Source organism: Lissotriton vulgaris, chromosome 2_2 (genome assembly GCF_964263255.1).
Source record: "Lissotriton vulgaris chromosome 2_2, aLisVul1.2, whole genome shotgun sequence".
Lineage (NCBI taxonomy): Eukaryota > Metazoa > Chordata > Amphibia > Caudata > Salamandridae > Lissotriton > Lissotriton vulgaris.
The window spans coordinates 294,949,589-294,970,819 of NC_141688.1; the positions used below are offsets into that span (position 1 = coordinate 294,949,589).

The 21,231-nt window shown below is 41.4% G+C and overlaps 1 protein-coding gene across 1 annotated transcript in view; it reads right to left on the bottom strand.

Annotated features, from left to right (window-relative positions):
* Positions 1 to 6,076: 6,076 nt before the first annotated feature.
* The window catches only part of LOC147729328 (astacin-like metalloendopeptidase), a 335,057-nt gene continuing 319,902 nt past the window's right edge, over positions 6,077 to 21,231 (bottom strand). The window contains exons 11-12 of the mRNA XM_086959823.1: positions 13,811 to 14,030; positions 6,077 to 6,235 (exon numbers count right to left, since the gene is read on the bottom strand). Of these exons, the coding sequence (XP_086815949.1) occupies positions 6,222 to 6,235; positions 13,811 to 14,030 (234 nt within the window). The 3' untranslated portion in view covers positions 6,077 to 6,221. The remainder of the gene's footprint in view (positions 6,236 to 13,810; positions 14,031 to 21,231) is intronic.

A 21,231-nucleotide genomic window follows, 5' to 3' on the forward strand; every position in this document is an offset into this window, starting at 1 on the left:
GTATAAACATGCATTGTACATTGATGCAGATTGATTTCACATTTCATACAGTCCCTGATTCTTTCTTTTTCTTGTTTAAAATCTACTTGAACAATACAAATGTGAAGAAATAAACATTTGCAGCGGGAGTATCTTCTGCCTGTCTCACACATGGTTATTCTCACCTGGAATCCATTACCCCTGAGGAACTGAAGGACAATATCTTATATAACATAACATGTATATTTGTAAAGCACATGTTCCCCAAAAGGGTATCGTGGCGCTGAATAACATGTTTATTGTTACTTAATGGTACTGTGAGTGGTCAGCTATGAATGATGCCAGGCTTGAGGTTTTTGCTGTAGTTTGTTTTGTGCTCTGTGAGTATAACATCCATGTGAGACATCTTGCTGCCCCTCCCTTGGCCTGCTGTGTCATTCATGTTGCAAAAACAAACCCTTCCTTGTAGCATTTGTAAACAAGGGGGCATGTGCTTAGATTGCCGAAACTCCTACGCATTGCACATGAGTTGTTTGCAGTACACATCTAATGTATGGGATTCTTTTTAGTGTCTAGGCATAGCAATTCGTATTGGAAGCAGTGCTTAATTTGAGCCGGTGTACAATGGGGGGCCACAGGTGCTCATTTTTGGGGAACAGCACTTATATGTTCAACAGACTGAGCACTAGCTAAATAGAAAAAAACTCAAAAGTTGGAAAGGAAGATGGAAAACTGGTGACAATTGGAGGAGAGTAGTTTGGTCCCAACCTAACATGTTAGTAGGAGTGCATTATAATCACAGGTAGTCTGCATTTACATATATTTTGTGTGACTAATGCATTAAAGAAGAAAGGGGGGTGTGAGATGTCAAAGGAACCCTTGACTAACACAAATCACATGTGTACTTTAGAAAAGTAACCAACACATTTTGTGGTGTTTTCCATTAATATCTATTGAATGGAGAACAAACTAAAAATTATTTATGAATTTGATTTAACGTTATACTTATGACAATCATATTGTAGGATAACATTTCGTAAATGTTAAAGTATGGTTTATTTACATGCAGAAAGGTTCACATAGTGTACCCTGTGTGTTATTTAGCTTAACTGCATGTCTGAAATGCATTTCTAATTTACTCTCCAGTTAAAGTTTGGATTCACATTTGCTTGTACCGTGGATTGTTGCTTGTGTCTAGTGTTTCCACTGCAGATGGAGAAGGCTTTATTAGTTGAGAGAAAGAGTTACTGTTCTTAGCAGATATAGAGGCCTGAAAAGAAGAAACACAATAACAGATGGAAGATGAATTCTCATTGGAGAGCGAGATGGCACCAATGGCTTATGTAAATGTAAATGTAAATGTGGCGTATTTGTATAGCGCGAACAGTGACCCGGAGGCATCCCGGCGCTTGTACTCCTACCACAAGGGAACCCCTCCTGGCTTTTCCTTGTGGGGTGTCCACTCCTGGGCATCCCATGGTGAAACCAGGCATCCCTTGTGCATCGGGGGCCTTTGTGGAGACTAAGCAAACTATTGCCCAGAGTTGCAGCGTGGGACCCAAGCTTAGACTCGGCACTGAGGCGAGAATATTCGGTTAGTGGAATTTAAGCCCGAAACCCGCCGAGGCGGGAATCGAACCCTGGTCCCTGGCCAGCGTTCTGCATCAAGGTCTGCCGCTCTAAGCATTTATATGGAATATCTCAATGTGTGGGAGGTTGAGAAAGGAAGCTGGAGAATTTTGGAATAATTGAAAAATACTAATAGAGCTGTGGAAGGTGACTTGATTCAGTGAATTGTTTATATTGTAATGTAGTTCGGGATAGCTGACACTTTTGCCTTAGAACGCCTTGAGGTACAGACCTTCTCTTTGGCTACTGTGGCTTTATGCTACATGCCCCAGGTTGCAGTTACTTCTTTGGAAGGATCTGACAGCTGACACCCTGCCATCATTGCTTGAACTTAACTTAGACTAGGTTTTCCACTTTAGCCTAGTGTAGGGGTAGTTAGGGATTTGTAGGAGTTCCTGAATAGATTCAGTTACCCGTGAAGTAGAGCTCGTACCCTTAAGTGAAATATCTGAATCGGAACAAAGTCAAGGCTGAGGTGGAGGATCCAGCTTAAGGAGGTCCGAAAAGACAGAGCGTGCTTTTCTCCTGAGTGGACTTACCTGGCTCCAAATGCTGGTGAAGGCGAGCTCTGGAACATCAGTGCTGATAACAGATGTTTTGCTGATTTGAGCATTCTCCTTTCATTTGCCATTTCCTATTCGCCTAGGGTGAGTAGCTTACGAAACCTGATACTGAATTACACTGTTTTCTTTACTTAAATCCAGAACGTAGAATTGAGAGCAGATTTGTTACAGTTGGTCAGTAGTAAATTAGGTTCAGAAACAATAAGAGATGTTGAATAAACTTTTCTGAACTTTTTTCTAGAGTGCCAGAAAAAGAATACCTACGCCCGAGTGGAAGTAAAAAAACATTAGGGTATGACAAATTAGAACAAAAAGGAATAGGGCTAGGGAAGCCTTACGAAGATGATATATACATGTAAATACAACTGAACTCTGAACAAGAGGCTATTTTCCTTTGTTTTAACAGGTTGAGACTACTGAGAAGATTTTAAAGCTGCTATTTCTCTGTCAAACTTGATCTGAATCTAAAATAGAATGGAAACTAATGATTTTAATCGTAGGCGTAAATGCATAATGTATGCTTCCATAACACTTATTGTAGTAGGATTAATAGTGTTAATTCAAGAGCTGTGTTTGAGGCCTGCTGGTAGCATAGAGGAGATCCCCAAACTGCAAAAGACGTCCCTCATTGACGTCAAGTGGGTAATTAGCAATGCTAGGAGGGCAACACTTGTATACTGATTTGTATAGGGGGGATTTTACACTAAACGCTAATGCTATGTTACTCTCTGAGAATGTGGACAAAATGGAGGCAAGGGATTGTTATGTTGGTATGCAATTGCCTGCCTAAGAAGCTGAGGTATTACCTATTATCACCTTCCTTTGACATATGGCATTAGTTGTTGTTTGCTTCTCAGTATATTTTATGCCAATGGTCATTTTCAGAATTATTTTTCTAATTACAATCTGGGTCTTTCTGAGGTACCAATGTTTATATCATCCAAAACAATAGATACTGCCTATGCACACCGACATAATTTAACATGTGTAGTAACAGACATTGAAAAGAAATTCACCGATCAGGTAGAAGATAGATTTAGGACAGTGGTAGCTGATAAGGAGACAGGAGTTTGTGTTCAGGAATGGTCACAAGAGGAAAATGAAAACCAACCAGCAGGGAACACTGGAACATTGTCATTAGATTGACAACACTGGGGGAGTTTGGGTGTACACCACAACAGGAGTGACTACAGTTCAATATTTGTGGAGAAGAGTGATATTGATCACAAATTTTAAGTTTGTGGATCCTGGACATTGTTAGAGGATGGAATAGATTCAGTGATTCCTAGAGTGTACTTTGTCTGTGGGAAGAATGCCTACTTTAAGTTACCTAGTAAATGGTATGGCACTTGTTATCTAGTTGTGGTGTGTTTTCAAAGATTTATTATGTGGAAGATTTTGATCATCCTGTTTGGGTGGAGAAGTCAAGACATAAACTTGGTTTGAGTGTATGAGACATTGTGGGAGACATTTATAATATCAAATGTGGGTGTGATACTGAACACCATAAAGATTAGAAAATTGTTTACCGTAGTTTATTAGTTATCTACCAGTACTGCTGGTGCTTTGCTGCTTGTGAATATTCAAATGGTTGCTATGAAAGCGTTGGTTTTGCAGTTTCGTCTTGCTTTAGACGTTCTGCTCTCAAAGGAAGGCTGAGTCTGCCAGGTGATCAAGGTCCAGCAGTGCTGTACTCACATTCCAGATAAGAGTAGAGACTTACAAAAATACACAAAGAACATTAATGTCATTCAGAAGACTTGAGTGGTTTGGCAGCTGAGGGGGTTTAGGATTCAGTTCGACATGCATTAAGTACTGTAGGCAGATGGCTTTAAAAGCTTGGGGAGTGGTATTGTAGCCTTTGCTCCTAGTTGGCATATGCACACTTACCCTAGTGGGTCTAATAAAGGAGTACTGGAAGTAGCAGGAAAGGAAATAATAGGAAATCAGGAGAGATTCAAGTGGAAAAGGCACAAGATAAATACTATCATAATCTGAAGGGATTGGAAGAGTTCAAAAGAAAGAGAATCGCAAAAACAACAGTTTATCTGAAAAGATCATCTGTTAGGATGATAAAGATTTGATGATGGCTCGATACGTCATCAGCGGGAATATTGAAAGTTATAATCATGGGTAGTAGGCACTCACATATTCTGTGTGATTAATGAATTAAAGAGAAAGGGGAATATGAGATGTCAATGTATGCCCTTGACTAATCACATGTGTACTTTAGAAATGTAACAAACTAGTTTTGTGGTGTTTTACATTAATATCTAGTGAAGGGATAACAAAAGAAACATGTTTGTAAATTTTATTTAACTTTAAACTTATGACAATTATATTGTAGGATTACTATTCATAAATGTTAGAGTACAGGATGAAAGTATGGTTTATTTGCATGTAGAAGGGTGCACATAAAGTAGGACTGAGAAGAATAAACGTGATAATGGATGGGAGATGAATTCTTGTGGAGAAGGAGATAGCACCGAGGATGTACAGAATATCTCAAAATGTGACCAGGGCGGCGGAGACAGGAAGCTGCAAAATGCTGGAATAATGGAAAATCCAAGTAGAACTATGGAAGGTGACTTGATTCAGTAAATTGTTCATTTTGTAATGTGGTTAAGGATAGCTGACACTTTTGCATTAGGATGCCTGAGGTACAGACCTCATCTTTGGCTGTTGTGGCTTTATGCTCTATGACGCAGGTTAGAGTTCCTTCTTTGACAGGCTCTGACAGCTGACATCATTGCTGAAGCTTGCTTTAGACTAGGATTGTCACTTCAGTATAGTGTAGGGACAGCTAAGGATTTGTAGGTGTTCCTGAATGGATTCTTGATCCACTCTAACATACATTTTTGTCTCCTTGCAACCTATGTAGCCATGATCAAATTAGTTGTGTTCTTTTTGTTAAATAGGGTGAATCGGTTCTGGAGATTTGGTTTCATCCTATTTACTTGATACTTTTATAGCACTACGCTTAGATTGGTGTTTACTTATTTGTCTCTTACTTTGCAATAGTTGTTGACCTGAGTTCGTACATAGCAGCTTGGTTATTTTAAAAAATTGGACATAGGGGAAAAGAGGATTTCTCTCTACCTCTCATACTGCACAACATGAACCATTGACCCGATTGTTGAGGAGGCGCATTCCAGCTGTCCCACAATGAGAGAAAGTAGGAATGAAAGAGATCGTGCAACAGTGAGATAAAGGGGCAGAGAGCACCTGGTGATGGAATAAAGAGGCCTTGGGTAGAATCAAGACTAGGCAGCCTTGGTATTTGGCACCCTGATCTTTGATTGTTTTTTTTACAAACGAAGCACTGACTGAAAGGGTATGTTTCAAGTAAAAATCCTATACTAGACAGCACACACTCCCTTTGCACCAGGGTGCGAGGCTATGAATCATGCACAGCAGCCTTTTTGAGAATCAACACAGTGGATGACAGCCACCGCAGGCCAATTTTAGCAGATATGGCCCTGCTCAGTGTTTTCGCCCATGTGCAACGCAGCATGGAAAATGTGGATATTGCATGAAAAATTAGTAAATCTTACCCTAAACATAAGCAACTATATAAAAAGATCATTCACCAACTAAACATAAATATAAATTTAAATAAATACAAACACTGCAACATGTACGGATTCAAATCTTCCAACACAAAATCGATATTTACATAATATTAAATACACGTTTAATGGCTTGATGCTTGAATAAACTATTTATGAACGTAATGTGGTCTGCTTTTCAGATGTTGAATATTAGGATCAGTTGATTCAGATCTATGGCAAGAACCATGTCGTACAACCATGATGCAGAACAATGTCTTTGAAACAAGTCATAAACCAATGTCTTAGACCGATGGTGTAGAACCATGTCAGAAGCTCATGACGTAGAACCAGGACGTTGAACTTGAGCAGTCAAGAGAGTCATTCTATTAGCATCCTTCAGGTTTGCTAACTCCACTTCAGGTACTCCTTGAGATAGTCACTTGCAATTTCAACTTTTCTTAGAGAATTGGTACATTTTCTCTCCATTTTCATCACACATTCAGGATTGGAAGACTGAAAAAAAAATTAAAAAGTAATCAGGCAAAATACATTTTGGGGCAAAGGTTTGAGAGCAATGTTCTTTGATTGCTGAAATAAAATTAAATATGATCTTACAAAATATAAGTAATATAGTTATGTGACTGATAAGGCTCAGCACAATTATGCTAAAGTAAATGTACCATTGAATCAGGGCCACGAGCCCAACAGTTTAAACAAAAGGAATTCATTTGATCAAACACATTTAGGAGGGATTTTTGTCAACATTCCATGAATTACTTTCTTTCCAACTCAGGGCCATTCAGGCTGCATCTCACAAAGAAGTTGTGAGAGAATTTCTTGTCCTTAATCTCTGCCAATTCAAAGCAGAACAACATTTATGAAAAATATGCTAATATTGTGGTGGGGCTTTTGTGAGAGGCGACAAAAGTGTGGACCACTGTGAGCTGGTGTTGCTTGTCACTAGATGAGAGCCTGTGACAGTGCCAGGGGGAAAAGGGGTATCACCTAACAAAGACAGGAGGCCACTGGAAGAGGCTGGATGGGTTCCGAAGAGGCAGAATTGGAGCTGCACCTACACGTCTGCAACCAGAAATTTCCCAAAGGATAGAAATAACTTTCCTTAAAGTGCATCCTCCCTCTGCTCACCCCTAGAGAGTCTACTATGCTCATGAGTCCCCAGGAACAATGTTCACCAGCCCCCAGGAACAACTAGCCCCACGAAAAAGGTTCACCAGTCCCCTGGAACAATTTTCACCAGCCCCCAGGAACAACTAGCCCCACGAAAGAGATTCACCAGTCCCCAGGAACAAAGTTCACCAGTCCCGAGGAACAAATTTCACCAGTTTACAGGACTAAAGTTCACCAGTCCCCAGGAACAACGTTCAGCAGTCCCAGGAACAACATTCACAATATCCCAGGAACGACTTTCACTAGCACCCAGGAACTATGTTCAGCAGCTCCCAGAAACATGATTCACCAGCCCCCAGAAACAATATTCATAGCCCCAGGAACAAAGTTCACCAGTCCCTGGTAACAATGTTGACCATTCCCCAGAAATAACATTCAGCATCCCTCCAGGAACAACGTTCACCAGCTCCCAGAAACAACATTCCCTAGCCCCCAGGACCAACGTTCACCACACCCCGGGAACAACGTTCTCCAGCCCTCCAGGAACCACTTTCATAGAAACAACATTCACCAGCTCCCAGAAACAATTTTCACCAGCCTCTAGGAACAACGCTCACCAGCCCCCAGGAATTACATTGACCTCACTGCTGGAACAACATTCACCAGCTCCCAAAAACTTTCTTGCTCTTTTGTGCCTTTCATATGGCAGTCCAATTCATGATTATCTCCTGATTAGATTAGGGTAGTGATATCCTTGCTGGTCTTCCCAAAGCAAGGCTAGAGTCGCTAGGGGCATTGCTGTGCTCAGCGGCTAGGCTTGTCACGGGATCCAGAGAATTTGATCGCATCACTCCAGGTCTAAAACTTTGAAGCGAGGACCCATCTGAAAATAGCCTGCATGACACATAAGGCCCTTCACCACAACACTCCTGTATACCTGGCCAATAAACTAGAACTTTCCGGGGTAGTCGTTCCTTAAGAAGCACCGACTCCCAAAACCGTAGAAGCTTAGCAAAAAGAAAACATATAAGTGCTCCTTCTCCGAATCAGCCCAAAGAATATGGAACGTGCTGCCAGCCATAATCAGGTCTATCCCCTCGACGACCATCTTCAAAAAAGAAGTGAAAAGGCTTCTGATGAACAAATGACTCCAATAACAACCCTTAGGAGCTCAGCAGGACTATTCTCATGTAGAATCTACCTATCCGATGTTACTTTGCAGTTTTTCTGTTGCTTACTTATAACTGAATGCTTTCTTATTCCACTTGTCTTCTATTTGTACAATACTCATATAGCCTGATGGGTCTTGTTCGCGCTTTATAAAACTCGAAATAAATAAATAAACATTCACCAGCAACAACATTCACCAGTCCACAGGAACAACATTCACAGGCCCCAGGTACCACTTTCACTAGCCTACTAGAAACAACATTCACCCTAAACTACATTCATCAGCTCCCAAATACAACATTCACAACCTCCATGAACAACGTTCACCAGTTCCCGGGAACAACGTTCACCAGCCCCAAGGAATAAAATTCACCAGTCCCAGGAACACTGTTGACCAGCTCTCAGAAACAACATTCACCAGCCCCCAGGAATGTGGTTCACCAGTCCTAGGAACAATGTTCACAGCTCCCCGAAAACAATGCTACCATCCCCCAGGACCAACTCTCACTAGCCTGCAGGAACAATGTTCCTCAGCTCCCAGAAACATTTACCAGTCCCCAGGAACAATCTACACCAGCTCCTAGGAACAATGTTCACCAGTCCCTGGGAACAGCATTCACCAGCTCACGGGAACAACATTCACCAACCCCCAAGAACAATGTTCACCAGCCTCATGAACAAAGTTCACCGGCAACAGGAACAACGTTTACCAGCCCCGAGAAACCCATGCTCACCAGCCCCAGGAACAACGTTCACCGGCTCCCAGGAACAATGTTCACCACCCCCAGAAACAATGTTCATTGGTCTCCGGGAAAAACATTCAACAGTCCCTGAGAAGAACATTCACCAGTCTCCAGGAAAAGCCCAAATGGAATATTCTAGTAGTCAAAGATTCCAATGTAAACAGTGCTACCACCCCTTCCAAAAGAAAGGAAGGCAATACTGTTCTTCTAGACAGGTATGGACCGGGTACAAACCCTTTCATAATTTACCAAGTAGGCCTTGGGTAGTGTTCTGTCCTCTCTAACAGGCCATCTGTTTGAGTAGACTCCCTGTGAGTACAGAGCATTCTATGGTAAGTTCATGTGAATTCTGTTCTGATGTCCCTCTGTGTCACATTCTTTGTCCCTGGTCTCCTGTGTCCTTGTATCGCCTATTGCACCACAGTCCTGGAAGTAGGCAAAGTAAACGGCCTGATGAACAGACGGGGCTCTGCTGAGTGGAGAAATCGGTGCTGGCAGAAGAAAGCGGTTGAGAAAGTCCACCGAACAGCTGTGCTCTTCGGGGGACTGTTTTCTGAGAGGATCTTGTTAAAAGTGAGGAATATGTGGGGCTGCCTGTCCTGAGAGTATGGTGTCCTCTGGGTGGAGTCACAACGCTTACGACTGCTAAGTGATCAGATTTCGCGAGATTAAGGAATTGAAACCAGGAAAGTGACTAGTATGTGCATTATCTTCAAACTTACGCACTAGGGTCAAGTTGTTCAATTTTGATAGTGTTTTTATATATTTAGCATGAGCATTTGAATGAAGTCCATGGGTGACACATGGCGAGTGATTCATTTGCACATAAAGGGATTAAAATCAGGTTTTACGTTTTAAATGAGGATCACTTGTGAGTCACCATTAAATACCTATAAAGACCATTATCAAGCATTGCACCTGGCAGAGCATGCAGCGTGAAATATTTGTAAGCACTTTAAAAACAAGTTTTTTTTAAAATCACGTATTTGGTTGTATTTTTCTTTCAGGCATAATAATAAAAATGTGCTGCTTGGCTAAATACTTATAAGGTCCCAAGGCGAGACCGATTGCAAATGCTTGTTTCTGTTGGCCGTTCCTAAATTCAGGAAGTCAGAAATGGGCAGCCGTAACTTCTCTTTTCTAGCCCTATCTCCTTTGATACTGTCTCTCTTTATCAATGCAGTCTCAAACTAATAGTGTTTCTTAGAGGCAAGGTGTGAAGACCTGGCTTTTTAAACAAGCACATTTCTGCTTTTCTTGTAACTTCTGATTTAGTTCGGTATGTACCAATAGTGCCTAGAAAAAATTGGTGACGGTGCAATCCTTAAGTTAAATTAACATAACACAACAATGGGCAGATCTTATATTTGGCTAAATGTTACACGTTTCCTTGTACTGGCTGGACACTATTTCAGGTGGGTCTCCTTCATGCAAGAAAGTAATGAAAACTTTAGGATCCTCAGAAGGAAAGCTCTGCAAATGTCTGATGGAGCAGATTTCATCTGGAGTCAGGCATTGCTTTATCTTTGTGCGTCAGACAGCTGCATTTAAAATTGACACACACATTTTGGTGTAAGTAAAAACACATGGCACATAAGACATGAAATGAGGCCTGGTCAGTCTGAAATGCTTGTGCTGAAATACCATGTGTTTTTGCAGTGTAGAGAAAAACTTGTGATTTAAGTGACTTTTTACTTTGAGGATAACCATAGATTGTGTTCTCTCTTCCCAGCTAATTTTTCCTTGCAATCTACATTCAATATTCCTGTCTTAAGAGACTTAGGTTTTATTGCATATTTGGATAAACATGTTCAGTTTATAACACCTCTTTTATAATGTGTGTTAATTAACACATGCATCAAACACTACACATTAGGCAAAAACGCTTTTTTGTATGAAATGCTATCTAAAACATTAAAGCGTGTTGCTATGAGTATATATTAATTGGGTGCGCTATGAGAATTTACACAAGTGCATGTTTATGCTATGTTGCACATTTTTATTTTTTTGCATGTTGTGCACAAACAATAAGAAAAGCTGGGCATAAAATAACATGAATGCCTGTTAATCCAAAGAAGAGAGCATGCGCAGATTACACCAGCTTGCCTCAAGTACAGAAGGAGTCAAGGCCACTGTGAACTGTACATTCTTGTGATTGTGCCAATGTACCAGTGTTAGTTAATGTATCCTTCCTGCCTGCGATGTGACAGGAAGGAAAAAATCAGAATGAAACTTTTTTCCTAGTAAATGTTGCTAAAACATATACATGTATTAATCATTTACGCTTCTTTTGTTAAAACTGGTATGGTTTAGAATTTTCAATAAGTTAGGATATTGAGAGATCATGCCATCGTGACTAACCAATCAGGTACAAGCTTTTCTGAATATGAAATATTTTTGTGTAGTCTGACAAGAATTAGAGTATAAATAATGACCTCTTTGGAGGCGTGGTTGGCTCTTTGGCTTTTGGGCTCATTAGGCTTTTAGGCTCCTAGGCTTTAGGGGGGTGTGTGAGCTCTTGAGAGAAGGAACAGTTTATACCAGACATTCATAAGGGTTAGGTACGTGATTGTCGCGGGTGCAGCCTGGGTGGAGATTTGCTCTCGAGGAGAGGGGAGGTTTCTTGCTCATATTTTTTTCAGAGAAGTTCTTGCACATCATATTTTTGGCAAGGCAGGCCACATTCCTTTAAGGTCTTGTGAAGGAGGGGCACTTTCAAGGAGCAGCTTTACTGTGAGATGTTGGAGAGGGAGAGAGACAGATTGAGCATCGCTAGAGCAGGGAGTGCAGCTGATTAGAATAGGTTTAGATGCTAAAATTCTAAGGTTATGCTTTGACTAATTAATTAGTTTTGAAAAGATTTATTTGTCTTATGCATTTATTTCTCTTAATTAAAGATTTTTGCAAATTATTTAATTATTGATTAGCCTTGCAATACTATTTTTCCTAGAAACTCTTTTAGAGTTTTGACTGACATTTGCATCACATTTTTTTTCTACATGTAATGCTTATATGCAGACTGTAATATGTTCTGTATTAATGCTATTTTTCCTGTTTTCCAAATTCTGTAACCTGATTGATATTTTGCTAATGAATAAAGGGTTAGAGAAAAACAAAACTTCTGAATAGAAAATAAAACCCTTTAAAATACTCAACAACTCTCTTCATTGGCTTAATACAACATTGCATTTTTGACTGCTCATGTTTAAGTAAAGTCTCCTGAAGGTAATACATGGTATCAAAGGCCCAACATCTTTTCAGCGGTAAAATAGAGGTAGATGAGGTTTTGCATTGAGAAATTACCATGAAATTATCGCTGTATCATGCCCATGACCTGCTGGGCGGAAACGTGCAGCATGTCAGTGACATTAGTGATGTGGGTTTTAAAAATCAACTATCACTTACTTGCACAAATGTCCAGGGCTCAGATTCAGAGAAACCTTGGTGGAATTGTCATGACAAAGACATTGCCTTGTAGCAGCCCACGCCATGCCAGCTATGCTCTTGCAACACAAAGTGGACTGTGAAACACCAGGTCAACGCAGTCTCCTCTGCCTGCTTCCACACCTTCTGCAAGTTCTGAAAGATCTTTTGATGGACCCCAAAAACACCAGGAATCTTGGTCACGCAAGCCCTCATCACCATCCGGCTGCACTACGGAAACACAATCTATGCCAGTACCACCACCCAACTTCTCAAAGGACTCCAGACCCTACAGAATGCAACTGCTAGACTCTTCTGCATCCTCCCCAAAGGGACTTGCATCACCCCCAACCTCAGAAACTTCCACTGGCTCCCCATCCAGAAGAGATGCCAGTTCACAATGCTGACCCACGCCTATAAAGTCCTCCACAACCATGAATGTTCCCTATTGTAATAGTATTTGATTTGCTCTGATTCCCAGAGGTTTGCTTATGGCTGTGATATATGCACTCAATGGGCCATAAGGAGGTAACCGATGTATTTACACGTACATTATCAGCGATGCCAAGTGTGGGGGGGTATGTTTTACTGTTACATGTTAGAATGGGGGTATATCAACAAATGGAATGTAAAGGACGATGGAGACGGGGTTAATGATAGACGGGGGGTCAAAACAAAAACAGCGGATATGAGCGATACGCATTTAGTTCAATCCAACGTCTATGCGTTTATATTCTGGCACTTTTTGACCTTACGCCGCCCGGCCTCCAGGCTGTGGGCTACATGGCTGTGTATTATCCTATGTGACCACTTTGGTACTTCTCGTCTATCAATGTCTATGAGTAATTTTACTTATCTGTATTTTCTATGCTTTCCACAATAAAAATATTTTTTTAAAAAAGAAGTCCTCCACAGCCAGGGTCCAGTGTACATCAACCACTGATTGAACTTCCATCAGCCCGCCAGACAACTGTAGTTTTCCTCCCTCGCTCACGTTCCTCGCATTTGCTGAAACCGTAGCGTCGGTCATTACTTTTTCTACCTCACCGCCAAGTCCTGGATTAAACATAATATGAGGCGAGAAGTGTGGATTTCCTTTTACCCAAGTGAGGGGGCAATAGGTTCCTGCGGTCTGGGAAACTAGATATCTGAGTTGATAACTGTCCTTGTGTGGCATGTGTATAAGAATTGGCATGTGTATAAGAATAGTTGTACCCAAACCACTTGTTTACAACATCTTTGCATTTTGTGCTACTCAAATCCCTCTTGAGAGGTTGCTGCTGTGTTAGGATTGGTTTTGTATTAGCCGTGGTATTTTATAGTGTACAACAAGTTTAGATCATGGTTAATGACAGTCTTTATTGCATCTCTGTAAGTTAAGGACAGAGTACTAGGAATATATTTTATTCTTGGGTGTGGATCAGTGCTTAATTTGAGCCGGGGATAACCGGTTGGTGGCATCAGCACTTATTTTTGAGGCCCAACACTTATTTCCTGCATCAGTTGTTTACCAAGTGCATGAGAGGGAAAAACATAAAGATACAGAATGGAAATTTCGTCACTGTCATATTTTTGTCTAGTATTTAATGCCAACATTGCTATTTATCACAAAGGATATACTCACTGAATGAGTATGTTAGTACAAAACCGCTGTTAGCTGTGAAGTGATCGCTGTTGAAAGTCAGTCTCAGTGTGTTTCCATAAGAGGTGATGTTTGCACGCGATTGTTTGCAGTAGACGCCCAATAGAGCAGACCTTGGTTTTGCGTCATCATAGATTTTGAGAGAGTCGCGCATGCAGTTGGTTTGTGGTGCAAATGCGATGGACACCAGCTTCAGTGTTATCTGTTTTCAATAGGAAGGAAAAAGATCAAAAACAGGTCAGTTCAGGTGGTGTAACCAGAAGGAGAGCAACAGATGCTGTTCAGGCTCAAGTACTGCAGACTCTTAGGATTTTACTCAAGCTACTTATCGAACACTTCAGAAAGTTTAAATAAGAGAACCCATGTGGTTACAAGGAGCAAATTGCATGTAATGTGAGGTAAGGAAGTGGGAGACAGACAGCCTGTGCAATGTTGGTCTAGTTCTATCAATCAATCAATCAATCAATTAATCAATCAATCAATCAGGGGATTGTAAAGCACACTACTCACCTGTTAGGGTCTTAAGGTGCTGGGGGGGGATGCAGTTCCATTGGAGTCTTCTGAAGAGCCAGGTCTTGAGGTCTTTCCTGAACTGGTTCATAACCTTGACTCCAAAATGTCAACTTGCTCAAATCTCTGCACCAAAATGATTGCTGAGGTGTATTAATGTCTCAAGATGTCAACATGGTTAATGTGCTGTTCGAACATATTTGCTGAAAGGTGTCAGGACAGTATTTTATTATGTTGATATTAGGTGTGTGTGTGTGTGTGTGTGTGTGTGTGTGTGTGTGTGTGTGTGTGTGTGTGTGTGTGTGTGTGTGTGTGTGTGTGTGTGTGTGTGTGTGTGTGTGTGTGTGTGTGTGTGTGTGTGTGTGTGTGTGTGTGTGTGTGTGTGTGTGTGTGTGTGTGTGTGTGTGTGTGTGTGTGTGTGTGTGTGTGTGTGTGTGTGTGTGTGTGTGTGTGTGTGTGTGTGTGTGTGTGTGTGTGTGTGTGTGTGTGTGTGTGTGTGTGTGTGTGTGTGTGTGTGTGTGTGTGTGTGTGTGTGTGTGTGTGTGTGTGTGTGTGTGTGTGTGTGTGTGTGTGTGTGTGTGTGTGTGTGTGTGTGTGTGTGTGTGTGTGTGTGTGTGTGTGTGTGTGTGTGTGTGTGTGTGTGTGTGTGTGTGTGTGTGTGTGTGTGTGTGTGTGTGTGTGTGTGTGTGTGTGGGTTTGTGTTACTATCCTTGTGGGGACTTGGGTGTGATAACACACTCACGCTGTGGGGACTTGAGTGCACTGTGGGGACTTGAACCCAAGTCCCCACAAGGCAATGTCTTCTAAATGATAAAAAATGGCTTAAGGAACATCTGTGTCAATTTTTACAACTTTAAAAAAAATTGCCTTGTGGGGACCTGTGTTACATCAAGTGTGTTTATATTTGTGCTCAGCTCTGCCCCCGTAGACCGGTGATGGTACTGCAGTCCTAAACACACTTTGCATTTTAAACACACTTTGCTCACCAGAATCTCATGCTAGCAGCACAAGGGACAGACATTTCAAAGGGAAAGCTGCACAGTCCTGTAATTATTCAAATATTTTCATGAAAATTAACCTTTCTATTTATTACAATTATTTTTTTATTTGCATGAAGCTATTTTAATTTAGACTTTTTGTGTCTGAAAATAGTTTGTGGTATTATAAATATAGCTAAAAGCAATTAAGGTCAATTTCTAATCCCAAAATACTTCACAATTGCCTTTTGATCTGTAGCTGCAATTAAAGAATGATGGTGCAGTGCACTGAAATAGGATATAAACTGATCTGATCGTTTTTTGCAAATAACCTTGCGGCATCAATGCCTGTATCAGGAATTCAGAGATTTTGTGTTGCGTTGCCTTTGTTCACATACTAAAATGCACTATGGAATATGTTCTTTTAGATAATGGCTGGAGGTCTGTGAGTGACTAGAGCTATATTGCACTATGGGCTACGTTCTTGCATACAGTGAACGGAAGCAATGTTATGCCTGCAGCATGGGGAAGTATATTTTTAACAGACAAGGGATGTCTTATAAAATTAGTGAATTATTAAAAGATATATTCGAATATCATAATAATATTTATTTTGAGTGATTTAATGAGCAGAACAATATGCAGAGAATATAGCAAGCACCAGGTATTTGTGACATGGGACAGTGTGGGATGCGCAAATTGCCATTGTGCCAAGTTGTTTGATACCTTTGCAGTAGGTCAGAGTTCCCGAGCATCTTTTTTTAGGACTACAGAGTTAAACAGAGTTTTTGAATTTCTGCCTTTACAAGTATTATGTTAGAATTGTGACAATTATGGAATTCTTTTGTAGGAACTGATTTGATTACGTGCACTTAAACAAAATTTGACTACATGATGTTGATTGGCTGAGTATGCCACATGTATGTTCAGCCAGACTTAAAAATGCACTGCTTTGTCATGATGACATTCATACAAAGATGCCAAGCCATAGTCCTAGCCACACTTTGCATTTAAATACACTTTGCTCAACAGAAACACATATTAGCAGCATGAAAACAGACTTTTCAAAGTAAAAGCTGCATAGCACTATATTTATCAAAGTATTTTTCATTCAAATGAACCGTTTCTCTATTTAACAAAATAAACCTTTATTGACATGAAGCTTTTGAATTTTGACATTTTGGGTCTATATGTTGTTAGTGGTTTTATAACATTGCTAAAAGCAATTGTGGTCAGTTATGAAACCCAGAATGCTTCACTGTTGCCATTGTATCCTTAATTGCAAATAAAGAATGATGGTGCCATAGACTGGGTCCAAAGAGAGTCGGCGTTCTGTTAGCTGAATCTCATGGGTAAGGATTGATTCAGCCCTGGTGAGAAAGGTGTCCAAAGTACCCGCTACTCCCTTGCGCTTGTTCATTCCAGAATCAAATGACCGTGAAGTAAATGCCATGGAAGGAACAGATTGAATATAAAAGCGGTAGGGCTTGTTCAATGGGATAACATAACATGAGACTACAGTACCTGGAAAGCTAGAACATGCCCCTTCCAATCTGTAGAATCAGTGTTCGAGGGGTGGCCCAGCCCAGCCTACTCCAGGCGAGAACGGGACCGCCCTTGGCCAGGGCTTCGCCCCGGTAAGCCCGTGCACGTCCTACGTAGGCGCCTCCTGGCGCAAAGATTGCTGGTGACTGGTCCCGTTGAAGGACAAAGTGCTCAGTGCTCCGCTCCGCTCCACTACAAACAAGGGCTCCGACCCTGCGGGAGCTCGCAACCGCTCTTAAGCGCCACCTGGCGCGGCAGATATGCATAGGGACCTCCTAGCGCAAAGATTGCCGGTGACTGTGGTCCCGTTGAAGGACAAAGTGCTCAGTGCTCTGCTCCGCTCCACTACTAACAAGGGCTCCAATTGGAGCTATAATTATTCTAAAAATTCGGATTGCTCCGTACTCTTCCTCTACAATTCAGGATGGTACATTAAGCACATTGTCAGGGGACAGGAATATCCTTTAGTTACTCAAATTTACAAACCCCATGCATGAACAGATTATTCCTCAAGTGCCCAGGTCCTGCCATTACATCTCAGTGATATCCAGCACAATGACAAGGATGCTCAAAATATAGCACTGTGCAATAATGCAGTGGCTGGCCAAGAAGACACAAAATGTGCTGATTATAGCCATTATGATGCCGGGGACAACCACAATGCCAGGGTTGGCCACCATTTGGGAGGCACCAACTGAATTCTGATTTCCATTTCAGATAATGTGAAGACCTCTTTGGACAGGACCAGAGTTGCTGAATTCTCACTGCTGGTTCGAACTGCTTCTTTTGACAGAGTTCACCACCACTCCCTTATAGTAAGCCCAGACGAACTTAGCCTCTGACTGATTCTCATCCTACCTTTCCATTAAACCCAGCATAATCTTGCTACTCAATTCACATCACCATATGTCAACATTAATGATGCTGTTGCTAAAATCTCATTCATCACAATATTGTCTTTTAATGCCTACCTGAGACTACTACCTAAATTCCTCAATATCCTCAACCTAATGTGCTAAAAGTGCACTGACCCCATGTAGGTCATCTTAAAGTTGAAACAACAGGGGGACCTGGAAACATCAGTACTAGACCACTGACTTAAGTCAATACCAATACGGAGTATTCACCTTAAACTAAACTGGTCCAAAACAGAGATTCTATCTTAACATGAAGCAATTGGTAGAACTACTGGTCTACAAGCATTTGAAATCAGGAATTTAGTGCAGCACCACCCATATTGACAAAAGTGAGAAACCTTGGAGTGACTATCAATTGCAGCGTTTCCCATGTTCTCTAAATGAACTAAGTCCCAATAAATGCTTTATACACCATACATACTCTATTATGAAGTTTTCTGCATTCCACATTTACCTCACATGCACCTGGCTTCTATTTCACTCGCCCTTTCTCCTCTTGATGATGCAAAGACACTAGTCCAGGCCTTGTTCTGACTGCTCTGAAGACTGAAATGAATCCATTTACATGACCACATCTACCCTGTCCTCCAGCGCTCTGTTGACTTCCAATTGCCAGATGCTCTGCCTTTAAGACTTAACTTCATTACCTACAGAGCCATCTATAGGAAAAGCCACTCAGAAATTAGAGCGACCAGGGGAATCAAAAACACATCATCCAATTGCTCGTAAGGCCTCATTCCACAGAGTTTCAGGGGGACTACCCCTGCTTTCAGCAGGCAAAGTCACTGGGGGGGAAATTCAGGTATTTGGAGGTATTGCAGAACCCATATTTCCGATGCTGAACGGTAACTTCAATTGTAGATCCCATCAGAATTAATTAGGCTAGTCATAGTGAGTGTTTCATTTTATTTCACTGTCCTTTCTCTCCTTTTGCTTCAGTACATGCCAATGCACAGCAACAATAACAAGATAAAAACACAACTATGGTTCTCATGCAGGACATTGAAACACTATTCAACTAAGCCACTTGACACCACACTTCCATGAATTAGTATGCTACCCCTCTTAAAAGGCACCTTGGTGCCTCATAAGTGAGTAAGTAATATATTATTGTAGTTCATTGGTGCCTCATAAGTGGATTGAAATACTTTATAAATGCAACTGCAACACATTACCAAAAACAGCCAAAACACACTAAGTAGCTAACAAAATTCAATGGAGCCCAAAAATATGCCATATACTCAACTATCACAGTGCTTCTTTTAATAGCACTCACCTTTTTCAAGTCCCTCAGCACTTCCTCTATTGATTCTGTTGGCTTTCAACAAGGTGAGCATAGAGTGAGGATTGAAGTGGATCTCCTGTGTGTGGGTCCGCAAGTGTCAGGCACTGCCTCACTTTAATTTGATAGGATTGTCAGAATGGTGTTGGATGGTAGAGGAGGGCGACTGTGGTGAACTGTCATTTATTGATGATTGACCAAAGAGCTGGAAATGCTGGGACAAGCAACCTTCAGGCCAGGCAGCTACTGACTAAATAACATAGCTACCAGCAATTGTGGGTCACCATTCACCTTTACTGAGGAGGAGCAGGGCCTCCGGCATGATTCCGGGACCTAACATAGCAGAGCCCCTCTGGGTGTTTCCCACAGCCTGTGGAAGGAGGCAAAACTGAGGAGGTCCAATGTAGGGAGACCCTTCACCTTAATATGGTGGTAATTCCTAGTGATAAGTGCTAATGGCCCTTGGTGGAAGAGGCAGAACTGAAGACTTGGAGGCAACTCAGGTCCCATAAATGAGAACCTATGGATATCTATGGGTTACGGTTGCTCTCATCTTTGGAGTCTTTGCCATCCTGAGGGAGGCAGATAGGATGCCAACAGGCACACATAAGAAATCTGCTGATTGGGACAGGCAGCCCTTAAACACTGACACAGCATGGAAGATAGTGATGAGGAAGGAGGCAGTCAAGTCTTGATTGGTGTCCATATACAGGTAGCATAAGACTGTCATGAAGCAAGCTATGACGAAGGTACACCCTCTCACAAGAAGATAAGAGGGAACTTTCCTGTTGCTTATAGTGACAGAGAGTATAGGGCCCATAGCTGACTGGTCATCAACAACTGTGTTAGCCAAGGGTTGGCTGGGGAGAGTGAGGCAGGAGGGTGGGTGCTTAAAAGGTCATGCAAGAGTCCTTTAAGGATTTGACTGGGGTTGACATGTAAATCCTGGGTTTTGCCGAGTAGGACAAAGTTGGGAAAGTACATTTTGTGCATGCTACAAAAGTTACATGAAGAGGTAAGCTTGCAATTAGGGAGGAGTTTGTGTTAGACATTCATGTGGCTAGAATCATTTCCACAAGTACAAAATTTGAGATAGAAGAGAGAAGTACTGCAACTTAGATAGTAGAAAGAGCTCAAATCAGCACGGGACTGCTGGATTACGAAATTAGTGTAATCTCTTTTAAACTTTATAAATAAATAAATGTACAAGTGTTTTAATGCCCTCAGAGCCTAATGACACTTTAAATGTAAGAAAATATGTAGGAGCTACGAGTCAAACAGTAAAATATATATTTTTTGTAACTGATTTGTTTTGTTTCGTATCTCTAATGGCCTGCGAGTGAAAAAAAAATTGTCATAGATACTTGCTTTTGCATCTAATGAACATTAGTTTCAGACATAGGAGACAGTGACCCCGGCCTACTCTTTCCTTGAATGGGATACTTTGAGAGTTTAATTAACAAAAATACATTGGGGCAGATTTACAGGCCCCTTGCGACATTTTTGCGCTGGCGTAGCGTCACTTTTGTAAAGCAGTGGCGGTGTAAAAAATGCGGCCAATTTACAATTTGACGCATCTACGGAGATTTGTCATGATGGAAAGCCCTGCATCACCTCATACCTGCATCAGGTTTAATGTATGCAGGGTGGGCGTTCCCACGCATGAAAGCCTTGTACAAGATTTCACAGCATCACTTCTAGGACGCCACTGCGTCAAAACCTTACACCTGCTAGTCGGAATAGGCCTCAAAATGCTTTGCTGGAGTTGCGTCATGCTTGCGACACGACTCCAGCATTGCGTGAATTTTGACCCAAAAGATGCGTCAGAATTTTTTACGCATTTGTCAATCCTTGCGCCATGGTGTGCCGTATTGTAAATACGGCACATCCATGGTGGCGCAAGGGTTTCTCGGGGTTGCACCGGGAAAGTAACGCATCTGTACAGATGTGTCACTTTCTTGAAAATCTGCCCCTGTATTTTTGGTGATTTTACTGCTTTACGTATTTTTGTGTTAAATTTGACTAAGCATTTATTGATTGATTGAGAGTTTAATGGTGTGATCTGCCAACCCGTGCTCATTCCTAGCTAAAATGGGTTAATTTAACCAAATACAGCATCTTTTTGGTATTCTAGAGTGAGAAGCATGTGGATTATCAGCGACCAAGTTATCC